The 11868-nt window shown below is 40.4% G+C and overlaps 1 protein-coding gene across 1 annotated transcript in view; it reads right to left on the bottom strand.

Annotated features, from left to right (window-relative positions):
• Positions 1 to 4345: 4345 nt before the first annotated feature.
• Positions 4346 to 11868, bottom strand: part of RAD18 (RAD18 E3 ubiquitin protein ligase) — a 152808-nt gene continuing 145285 nt past the window's right edge. The window contains exon 14 of the mRNA XM_066612984.1: positions 4346 to 5425. Within this exon, the coding sequence (XP_066469081.1) occupies positions 5329 to 5425 (97 nt within the window). The 3' untranslated portion in view covers positions 4346 to 5328. The remainder of the gene's footprint in view (positions 5426 to 11868) is intronic.

Here is an 11868-nt window from a genome sequence, read left to right as displayed (position 1 = left end):
ATCCTGAACAGTTCTCCAACAATGTGTTATAATAATAATAATAACCTTCATCTGTAAAGTGCTTCTGGTCTGGTCTCTCCCCCTCTAAAAAAACAAAAACCAAAAACACGCCCAGGAGTTCCATTTAAAATACAGGTGTGCCCCCATTTCTGTGGGGAATCCATTCCAGGGACACACATAACCACTTGGATGTGGGTGACACATGTATTAATAGTATCTCCCGCATGTGCCCTCTATGCGTCCACTAGCATTATTTAAAAGCTTACCAGAGAAGTGTTTCTTGCTTTATCAGGTTTCTATAAGCATATAGTGTGATGAAAGCAGGCTGCTGGCAGCCTGAATGCTTGAAGAAAAAAAAACTAGATTGACATTAACAGGAAGCAGGAAGTTAATGCTAATGACTCTGCAGGGGGTGCACGGGAGCTCCCAGATCAGTGGATAACTAAATCTGCAGATACTAGATCTGCAGATATGGGGCCCACCTATATAAACTACAATGTAATATACTTGAAGCTATATACCAGTAATTTTTTTTAAAAAATCATTTAAATATGATAGTCATCGCTTCTGCCTAACAGAGAAGGCAACAGACTGTTGAATAGTGATGAAGACACAGACCGTGTGGTTAAAGAGGAAGCACTGAGGAAAGTTGGGGGTCAGGGGAGGTTCTATTATGTATTTCAGATCAGTTCTTAGAATTCCAGATTGGAACTTCGTTGGTTACAATTCTGGGCATCTAGAATGGAAAATATTTTAAGAGCAGAAAAATGTGGATGGGAAATATAAACCATTTTATTCTGCTGGGAAGAAGGCCCATGCAGAGACAAAGCATTGGGTGCTTTTTCTTCCCTAAGGAGAACTGTGTGCTATAGTCCGGAAGAAAAATCTATGATGTCAGAGCTTGGATCTGAAAAAGAGCATTAAACGCTTAAGTTCTCCACACTGTGTTCCAAAGTATGTATGACATACTGGGTTTTATTTGCAATTGAATTGCACTTAACTGAATCAACAATGCCCACATTGGAACAGTCTGGATCTTTCTTCCTTTAGGGGATGTTAAGTTTCAAGGTTGTCTCTGAGTAATGAACTCTGACAATTAAACTTTAGTAAAAGAGAGCAAAATGAAATGATTGCATTAGGGATGGAAACAGTCAGCTACCCCAGATTCTCTCCATAATTCTTATGTTACCTATGAGTACATACAAACTTCCTTGTTCCTATAAAAACAAAATATTTAAATGGTCAGAAACACTGTAGATATACTGTAGTATTCTTAATACGAATTACTTAATACGAATGGTACTCGTAAGTAACATTCACCCAATTGAAATAAAAGTGATCATCCATCATCTTCAAAGACTATCCTTTTAGGTGAAGATATCACAAACACAAATATTTCCGTTTGTTTGTTTGAACTCTTCCATCAGTCAATTTTAGTGAATATCCTCTGGTTCTGTGTGAGAAGGAAAAAAAACTTCCCTCTATTCATTGTATGAATAATTTTATAAATTTCAACATCCAACCTCAGGCAACTTCTTTCTAGACTGAAGAGCCCCAAATTTTGTAGCCTTTCATCATTTTTTACACTGTCTTTTGAATCTTTTCCACTATATCCTTTTTGAGATGTGGGGACAGGAACTGGACACAATACTCCAGATAGGACACAATACCCCAGATTTCACTCTCCTACAATACCAGAAGCAGAGGTCATTCACTAAAATTGACTGGTGGAGAGACAGAGCAAAAGAAAATACATCTTTACCCAGCATGTAACTAATTTGTGGAACTCCATGCTACAGGATGTAGTGATAGCACCTGGCATAGATGCCTTTAAAAGGGAATTGGATAGATTTTTGGAGGAAAAGTTCATCAAACGTTACAAGCTGTGATGGGTATATGCAACCTCCTGGTTCTAGAAGTAGGCTATCTCTGAATACCAGATTCAAGGGAGTGGCACAGGTATCTTGTTGTCTTGTGTGATCCCAGAGTCATTGGGTGGGTCACTGTGAGATATAAGAAGCAAGATGGGCCCTTGGCCTTGTCCAGCAAGGCTCTTATGTTCTTATGTAAGAAAACAGGCAAATTTAGAAAGGCAACCTTGGTTTATGGCATAAACTTTGTGTCTGCTGGATTGGTACCTTGATAATCTACCTCATATCAAGAAAAAAGTTCAATTATACATTCTATAAACCAGTGTGTGTGTGTTGGCAACCTTCAGTCTCGAAAGACTATGGTATCGCGCTCTGAATGGTGGTTCTGGAACAGCGTCTAGTGCGGCTGAAAAGGCCGATTCGGGAGTGACAATCCCTTCCACACCGGGAGCAAGTGCAGTCTGTCCCTGGTCTGTCTCCCTGGCTATGGGCCTTCCTTCTTTGCCTCTTTGCCTCAGACTGTTGGCAAAGTGTCTCTTCAAACTGGGAAAGGCCATGCTGCACAGCCTGCCTCCAAGCGGGCCGCTCAGAGGCCAGGGTTTCCCACCTGTTGAGGTCCATTCCTAAGGCCTTCAGATCCCTCTTGCAGATGTCCTTGTATCGCAGCTGTGGTCTACCTGTAGGGCGCTTTCCTTGCACGAGTTCTCCATAGAGGAGATCCTTTGGGATCCGGCCATCATCCATTCTCACAACATGACCGAGCCAACACAGGCGTCTCTGTTTCAGCAGTGCATACATGCTAGGGATTCCAGCTCGTTCCAGGACTGTGTTGTTAGGAACTTTGTCCTGCCAGGTGATGCTGAGGATGCGTCGGAGGCAGCGCATGTGGAAAGCGTTCAGTTTCCTCTCCTGTTGTGAGCGAAGAGTCCATGACTCGCTGCAGTACAGAAGTGTACTCAGGACGCAAGCTCTGTAGACTTGGATCTTGGTATGTTCTATCAGCTTCTTGTTGGACCAGACTCTCTTTGTGAGTCTGGAAAACATGGTAGCTGCTTTACCTATGCGCCTGTTTAGCTCGGTATCGAGAGAAAGAGTGTCGGAGATCGTTGAGCCAAGGTACACAATGTCACGGACAACCTCCAGTTCATGCACAGAGATTGTAATGCAGGGAGGTGAGTCCACATCCTGAACCATGACCTGTGTTTTCTTCAGGCTGATTGTCAGCCCAAAATCTTGGCAGGCCTTGCTAAAACGATCCATGAGCTGCTGGAGATCTTTGGCAGAGTGGGTAGTGATAGCTGCATCGTCGGCAAAGAGGAAGTCACGCAGACATTTCAGCTGGACTTTGCTCTCAGTCTGGAGAGGTTGAAGAGCTTTCCGTCTGATCTGGTCTGGAGATAGATGCCTTCTGTTGCAGCTCCAAAGGCCTGCTTCAGCAGGACAGCGAAGAAAATCCCAAACAAGGTTGGCACAAGAACACAGCCCTGCTTCACTCCACTTCAGATGTCAAAGGGGTCTATAAACCAGTGGTCAAAGTGGTCTATAAACCAGTGGTTGGATGTCAAAGGGGTCTATAAACCAGTGGTTCCCAAACTGGTGGGTTGCAGTCCACTAGCCAGGTAAGCACTTGTCGCTGCCTTTAAGGGCCAGGGAGGTGGAGAAGGCAGGGGTGGGATAGCTCTGTTGCCAGGGATGGGAGCAGGGTTTTGTACTTACCTGCAGCCAGCGTTGCAGACCTGGAGGGTGCAGGGGGTCTGGGGAGCCCTTCGCAGGCTTCCCTTTGCCTTCAAAAGCCTTTAAAAAAAAAAAAAGAGCACTTCTGGTTTTTCCGATGAAACTGGAAGTGCCCCCTTTTCCCCTTTTTTAAGAGACTTTTGTGGGCAAGGGGAGTCTTGCAGAAGCTTCCCCCCGTCCCCCTCAAGACTTTCCAGGACTGCAGCATTGGCTGCAAGTAAGTGGAAAACGTCCCTCCCATCCCTGGCAGCAGAGTAATCCTGGGGATCACATGGCTGCCTTCCCCCCTCCCCTGCACGCACTTACAGTGCTCCCAAATGCCTTGCGACAGTTCGGGAAGCGCTGCTATAAAACATGGAAGATGTCTTCTGACTTGTATTTCTTTGACATGGCCATTCAAGATGAGTCATCCACTAGGTTACTATACTACTATGTCGAAGGGATTCCTGAATTCATACCGTTTGGCATATTTGTCGTCTGCCCAGTTCACCATAAGCACAGAATTTTGAGATCCTTAAGTCCATTCATTTCAGTGGAGAAACTAAATTGGTGCTTAACTCTTTCATGGTAATCAATGCAACCTAAAACTGTTTACTTTAAAATGAACTGGACCCAAAGCAATGACTTCCATTTTTCTTTTTAATGCAACAATAAAAAAACAACAATTATTGTTTCTAATAAGACAAATATATTGAACATTTGAAATACTTCAAATGTTTTGAAGTACTTCATGTGTTAGCTTTTAACAAAGATTTTCTTTGTTTTTTTTTTAAGGGCCTTTTATAAAAACATCACTGGACTAAGAAACTAGGAAAACCTCTTGATTTCAAAACATGTGAGACTACACACATTTATGCAAAACTGTTTTATGTTATTGTCAAGCAAAATTTCATGCCCACCTTTTCCCCCAATATTTAATTTACTAACAGGCTACTATGAGATTATGAATGAACAGAAATTGCTTCAATAGCAGTTTCTCTCAAATAAGAGAGGGTTGAGCTCAAAAAAATGTTATTGGATAAAACAAAAACTGGAAGCAAATAGCTACAGTTAGGAACCACTGCATACTACAGTTGGATGATAAGGCCTACAAAGGTGGCAGATGGTAAATTTATACAAAACAACTGAACATTTTTTATAAAGCTCCTTGTGAGTTATGTTTGTCTCCTGCAGGAAATCCTGATCTGGTCACAAGTGCTGCATAAGAGCCCAATCCCCTTCTACTGAGGCACCTCCCGCAGTAGCCCGGGCGCGCAGGATCCGGCAGTAGCTGTTCTCGGTGCCACCAAGCCTGGGAGCCCTAGGCAGCTCAGGATTGGGCAGTAAGTAAGCTATCCTGAATCCACCATTATAAGACAAACGGGGGTTATGGAAGAAGGCTGGAGGTAGAAGAACAGCAGAAGGGAAGACTTCCTCAACAAACACTGTAAATATTCTTCAGGTTAACACATATAATGTATGAAAACACTTATAATAGAAAGTTTAAAACAGTCATAGGAATGTCTCTGAAATATCGAGAGATGCTTATTTTTAGTACTTTTTAAACAATTCTGTGAACATATATACATTTAATGAGGTTATTTCCAGTACTATCAATGCATTGTATGAACAAAGACATTTCAGAATTTTTCATCATACAATATTAGCATTCATAATATTTTCTTATTGTACAATATTAAGATCACTGAGCAAAGGTTCCAAGGGTCAAACATTTGCACCTTGACTATTTCTTTCTCCTTCGCTTACTCCTAGGTGGTAATGGTGAGCTTCTAGAGTGTTGTGGTTTCTGCTTGGTCTTTTTCGCATCTGGAATACTGTTGCTAGGAGAGGGAAAAAAAGAGACAAAAATGCATCTTAAATGCAGAGTATAAGGGAAGTGGATTTTAAAGGTAGTATATTCTTTGTGATGATCAAAAGTTATTTCTTTTTTTCTGAATCTCATATAAGTCATGGACAAACACTGAGGTTGTATTCATATAACTAAAAAACTTCTCAAATTCTCTAATCCAGTGGTTCTCAAACTTTTTAGTGCCTGGACCCACTTTTTAGAACTACAATCTGTAGGAACCCACCAGAAGTGAAGTAATTAAGCTGGAAGCAATGTCATGGCTGGACTAGTAGAAAAACTTTGTCAAGCAGAAAAATTAACACCCTCTATATGACAAAATCAAATCAACTAGTAAATTGTGTAAGTGAATTAAAAGTTTACTATAAGTTCTAATATTTATTTAAAATAAAGAAGAACCCTCCCAACCCTCCGAAGTAGTTGCTTATCTGTTTGTAAAAATTCCTTAAACATCCCAAAGGTTGCAATCCTATCCACACTTACCTAGGAGTAAGCCCCATTAACTACCATTGCTAAAAGCATATCTGTATAGATATGCAGAACCGTAACATTTTCTCAGATGCAGCCATATACCATGGTAGCATCAAGTCTGCTATATTAAAAATACACATTGAAATAAATCACGACCCTCCTGAAACTGGCTCACGACCCCCATAGTGGGTCCTGAACCACACTTTGAGAAACACTGCTCTAATATGACTACCTATGTACGAATACTTGTTACAAAAAGTCCACTTAGTGGGGTTTAGCTAATGCGTGCATTATAGAAGGACATTCTGTCCCAATTTTAAGACTATCAGAGCAACCCCCTCTCAAAGCTTAATCCCCGAAGAGATCACTTTGTCCACATTCCTTAGTACTCAACTTAGTTATTATATGATGCCACAAACTCTTTTAAAGCCACCTATGCTAACGTAGGGAAAAACTGTAATGAAAAACTGAATTAATAATGGCAAAAATGAGATTATACTGATGCAAAGTGCAACTATTTTGAGACTGGTGGTGCAAAGTAAAGTCACGTGGCTAGTACAATACCCTCCGATTTTCTGAACAGCAGCAGCTAGAGAATAGATCACTTTGCAGAATATAAACTAGCTCTCTAACTGCATGCTGTGCTTTTTCAAACATCCATAATGATGAATCTATAAAAATGAATCAACCCCACCATTCCTTTAATTTCCTTTCCCACTGTCCAGCCTAGATACTGTATGGCTCAAATGCAAAATCAAGACAATAGCAAAGGGGGTAGAAGTAGAAGACCAAAGTAGAAGATCTGACAAATTCATTTATTAAATTTGAATAGTTACAAAAAGCAGTGAAAAGTTGAACAAATGAAAATGTTAACAGTGTTAATGAGGATCAGTGATGACCAAGCATAGTCCCTACTTTAATATTACAGAAAGAAAAGGCAATTAAATTTTTTTCACAGTAGGTGAAACACACACACATCCACATGCCCCAGATTTCAAAATGTAAAATTGCTGGAACTGGAGCAGGAATAGAATAAAGTAAACAAAGGCACAAATGGGAAAGTGAGGCAATAGTAATGAATTCAGAGGAGAAACTTAATATATACTTTTAAGATAAAAGCCCAACCATCTATGTAAAGTCTGCTACAGAGTTTTTATTTGAAAGGGTGAATTTCAAACATTTATTTTATAACCAAAGAATTTATGGTTCTAATTTAGGGGAACTTCAAACACAAGCTGAACCATATGTAGCAGCGCCAACATGACTGGACATTTATGTGCTAAAAGTAGTTTCTTGAATCAAGTTTTAATGAGGCAGCACACTCAAATCCTCAGTCAAAGGAACACAGGAACAAGAAAACTCATCATTTCACTTCTTTACAGAAAATAGATTATTCAGAGTTGACATATTCCCAGTATAGGCCAATCCAGCCTAGTACTATGAAAATGAGCTTGGGTAGGCTTGGGTAGAGACCCTTCCAAATCCTTCTATCTCAGATCCTTTGACTGTGGGATACCAGGAACTGAAGTTTTACATGTTAAAGAACGTGTCCTATCACTGAGGTGTAGCTCTCCCATTAGATACAAGGAGATGCCTCATAATGACGCAGAACAGCAGTCTCTCTTCAGAATCAGAAGCTTTTCTCAGACTTGTTCCTTTCTCTCTTGTGCACGTTCCTCCGTGGGTGGGAAAAGAAGTAATATAGGATATCATCAAATCTTGTGTACCACTAAATCAGTTGATTCCAAACTTTTTCGACTGGTGGCTCCCTTGACCTAGTGGACCATTGGCCACAGCTCCCCATTAAGGCTACAATCCTATACATTGGTGGTTCTTTGTGGGGATTCTGCAGCTCGCCAGGAGCCTTGGCTGACAGTTTGGGAATCATTGCACTAAGTGTACAGGCAAGTGTAGATATTAAGTATCCAGGTTCTAGCAGTTTATATATTTTATTGCTTATTATTCTATATTGTATTTTCACTTTTGTTCCCCCATGTCAGTGGCATCACTAGGGGGAATGGGCTGCATGGGGTGACACACACAGGGGGTTGACACCACTATTGGCCAAAAATTTTTAAATCTTGATATTTTCGAATACTACCATCATGTTATATATCAAACAATGCATAATGTCATACATAATGTAATGAAACAAACCACATTGAAACACCTGTGTTCTATCCAACGTTATAGCCAAAAAACCAGTGGGTGTGGGACAATGGTACATCACTTCACCAACTGCCTGAAGCATTGCCCCGCCCACTGCATGGGAGGAGGTCCATCATAGGGCTGAAGAGCTCGTGTCCAGCACCGGGCGACACAAACCCTAGCAAAGCCATTGACTTAAGTTCCTTCTGATATTCATCATATCACCACTACACACACTGTCATTAACTATTTCTCTTTTTCCAATGGCAAAATGAGGTGGAGGGGGGAAGGGATCCAAGTTTCCTAGGATCCCATTCATAATTCTATTTATTGGACTGGGAAAAAAATTCTTTTACAAATAGATACAGAGTCTATTTGACTTATGCTAAGAGGACAGTGCTTTTGAAATGTGTGGTGTTTCTGAAAGTCGCTCCAGTGAACTGACATTTTAAAGCTTTGGCGTTGGCTGCCAAGTTCCAGGATTCCAAGGTCATGGTTTATGCATCATCTCAGTTCTACTGGTGAAGGTTATGCAGGCATCCAACATAACTATGCCAGACTGGATCGCATCAAATTAACACATAAGCACTAACCACACGTAATCCCAAAAGGAATGTTCCTCCTTCATGATCACTAATTCCTAGAACATGGTTACTTCTTGAACTGCAGAATGCTCATTAACAAAGGTAACAAATACTGGATAGCAAAAAACAAAAACAGAAAAACAGCCCTTGATGCAAGCATCTAAACATAGCACTCCTCCAAGTCAGGATTGCCATTTCCATACTGGCTACTTAAGCACACTCCATGCTACTGCTAAATGACTAGAGGAGTCTGTTGGACAGGCTGAAAAGCTAAGCTCCAACAAGTCCTCAAAATGCACACCATGTCTTTTGCTGCACAAATTACACAACTCAGACCGGTGATGCAGGTCCTCAACTGACGCAATGGATGAAGGGTTCATAGAAGGGCAAACTTGAGCACACCTACAAGGAAGAAAGTTCTGTTGCAATCGACACTCTCAGCAAACGCGTTTGCTTATACCAACAGAGGAACTAGCCATTAATGCTCTCCTCATTACTATTAAGCAGTTGGTCTCATTTGCAAGTGCTTTTCAGGCATGACCAGCATATTATTCTAAGAGGACCAAATAATTTCTGCCATTTTTATATACCTTACAGGCAAAAATGGGGCATATAAGAAAAACAACAACAAAATAAGCTGTTATACTAAGAAGGACCCGTCTTTCAAACTCACATTCAAAGGTACAATGAGAATTCATTGGACTGAATCAGGATGGACATGAAGCTCACTACTGCCTACAGGTTTCCAGGTGGAGGCCTTTACTAGCCATACCTGGATATAACAGGGACAGAACCTGGAGCCTTCTGTATGCAAAGCACATGCTCTACCACTGAGGTACATACTTTCCCCCAAGCATGTATCATGCCCCTTAAGTAAGTCCAGTTGCTGAGGCTCATGCTAGACTTTCCTGTGTCTGGCAAGACAAAATCCATTTTCCCTCTCCATGATGCCCTGCCTATTACACGATGACCATCAATTGAATTAAAAGCAATAACTTTTCTTCATTACATAATGGGGTTCAGTGCAGATATATTTCCTGTTCCTTAAACATATACTGTAGTACCCAACAAAAATCAAGGATACAGATCCTCAACTGATGAAAACTCTAATGGCTAAAGCACAACCAGGCACACTGATTACTAGAATGTAAGATCCTACTGAAATCAGTGAACCCCACATCTTAGGAAGCCAGCACCTCACATCTTAGGAAGCCAGGCTTCCTTTCCATTCTCCTGTGAATGTTCCTCCCTCCTTTATTGGGCAAGAAGGATTGCCCTTACAAATCAACATTCTGAATTGTGTTTCACGGTCTGGCTCTATGTGCAAAACAACTGCATCAATTATTTTCAGATGGTTCTCCAAAGGGCTATTCCATGTCACAATGACTTTTCCATGGGATGGAATATCAGACAAAAAGCCAGGGAACAGCAAATGGTCTCAAGACCAAAGGAACCCAGTAAACTTAAAGCCAAAGATAGCATTGCTACTATCCACATTTCATGAGCAACACGCTCTTTACAGAAAAGGGGAAATGCTTTAGCAGGACACTCCTTTTTAGCATTAATAACTGTTGCTAGTTTAGTTGTCCAAATAAAAATCTTTCAAAAATTAGCTTTCAGTTAGAAAGTGCCATGAAGCAGAGAAGTGTGTTGTTCAATGAACTTCTTTTAAAGCAAGCAGCTTTATGCTCTCTACGAACAGTAGATCAAAGCAAAAGTTTTGATCCATATGCTTATCAACTTGAATTGATAGGTAAAACTACGCCTGAATTACTTAACATTTGTGTAGCGCTTTTTGAGTGCACAATGTGCTTCACATGTATTATCTAGAAGTAGTCCTCACAACAACTTCGTAATTTTAATATTATCCCCATTTTGTGGCTGGAGAGCTGAGCTCGTGAGATGTGTATGACAACTCAGGAAATGGTACCCAATGGTGAAATTCAAACCAGGGAAATTCTGGTTTGCGGCTCAGTCTTCTAGCCACTTCTCAACACAAAATAGTTTTGGGAGAGAGTCATAAAAGAATCTTACAAAGTAAACTAATAATTGTCCAAGACAATTTGTATGACTGCTGTCCTGTATGTATATATGTGAGGATATACTTACTGTTCTCACCAAACAAAACTGAGTTTTAAATAAGCAATTTAAAAAATAAGCCTGAGATTCTTGCTGTAGTCAAGTTTTCAGACGAAAGAATTTTGTTCTACGATTGACCTACAAAGTGGAATTTGATTTTTGTAACATTACCGAACTTTCCAGAACTTTTGTTCAGGAGTCCTCTTGTTCTAAGTTCTTCCATCAGCTGAATTTTTCCAAAGTCTGTGAATAATTTCTGTTTTAATAAATGTTACATTTCAATTTCACTGCTTAACCTTTTACTTTGTTTATGAGTCACCCTTTTATTTCTAATGAAAAGACAATTGCAAATATCACATTTGTTGGGATTTTAATTTTACAAAGGAATGAGTTCTTCCCACCTCCCACATATAGAACTCCATGGAGGTTAAAGAAATGAAAAACACACAGATATCTGATGAGCGTTTTTCATTTGATTATAAATCATGTGGCCTGGAAAACATCAACACTTTTTATGCATTTAGAGTTATTTGTGCAGCCTAGCCTGGAATGTACAACAAATCAGAACATGTAAAATTAACTGTAACTACAGGATTTCTCAAGAGTTGCTTTTAAACAAAAGTCTTGCTCTCAGATTCTTCGAGAAATCCATAACCAGTCAGTCTGCTAAAGAAACAGAACACACACACACACACACACACACACACACACACACACACACACACACACACACAGAGAGAGAGAGAGAGAGAGAGAGAGAGAGAGAGAGAGAGAGCGCTAGGTCTGCAGAGGTCATAGTAAAAATTAGCTGCTAAGAGAGGAAGAATTGCAGGTCCTGGAAAAGAGAAATTTGCATAGCTTGACCCCTGGGAAAAGGCGAAGAAGGTAGTATGAGTCTTAAACTCAATGGTAGTCCACAATGCTACCATAGTTTGGATCTAACTTTTGTATAGTAACTATGCGGGGCCATTACAAAGAAGTAGATCATATTTAACCCTTTGCCCCTGCACCGTTTTCCTGCCCGAAATGGCTAGTCACTTAGAGTTAATCCAGACAAGGCTTACTAGTGAAGATCAGACTCAGTACAGCAAATCTCCAAGGCAAGAAAATCACATGAAGGGAGACATGATGAATA

This window comes from Tiliqua scincoides, chromosome 2 (assembly GCF_035046505.1).
Source record: "Tiliqua scincoides isolate rTilSci1 chromosome 2, rTilSci1.hap2, whole genome shotgun sequence".
Lineage (NCBI taxonomy): Eukaryota > Metazoa > Chordata > Lepidosauria > Squamata > Scincidae > Tiliqua > Tiliqua scincoides.
The sequence above is the reverse complement of the archived record's forward strand: the minus strand, read 5'-3'. Positions and strand labels throughout refer to the sequence as shown.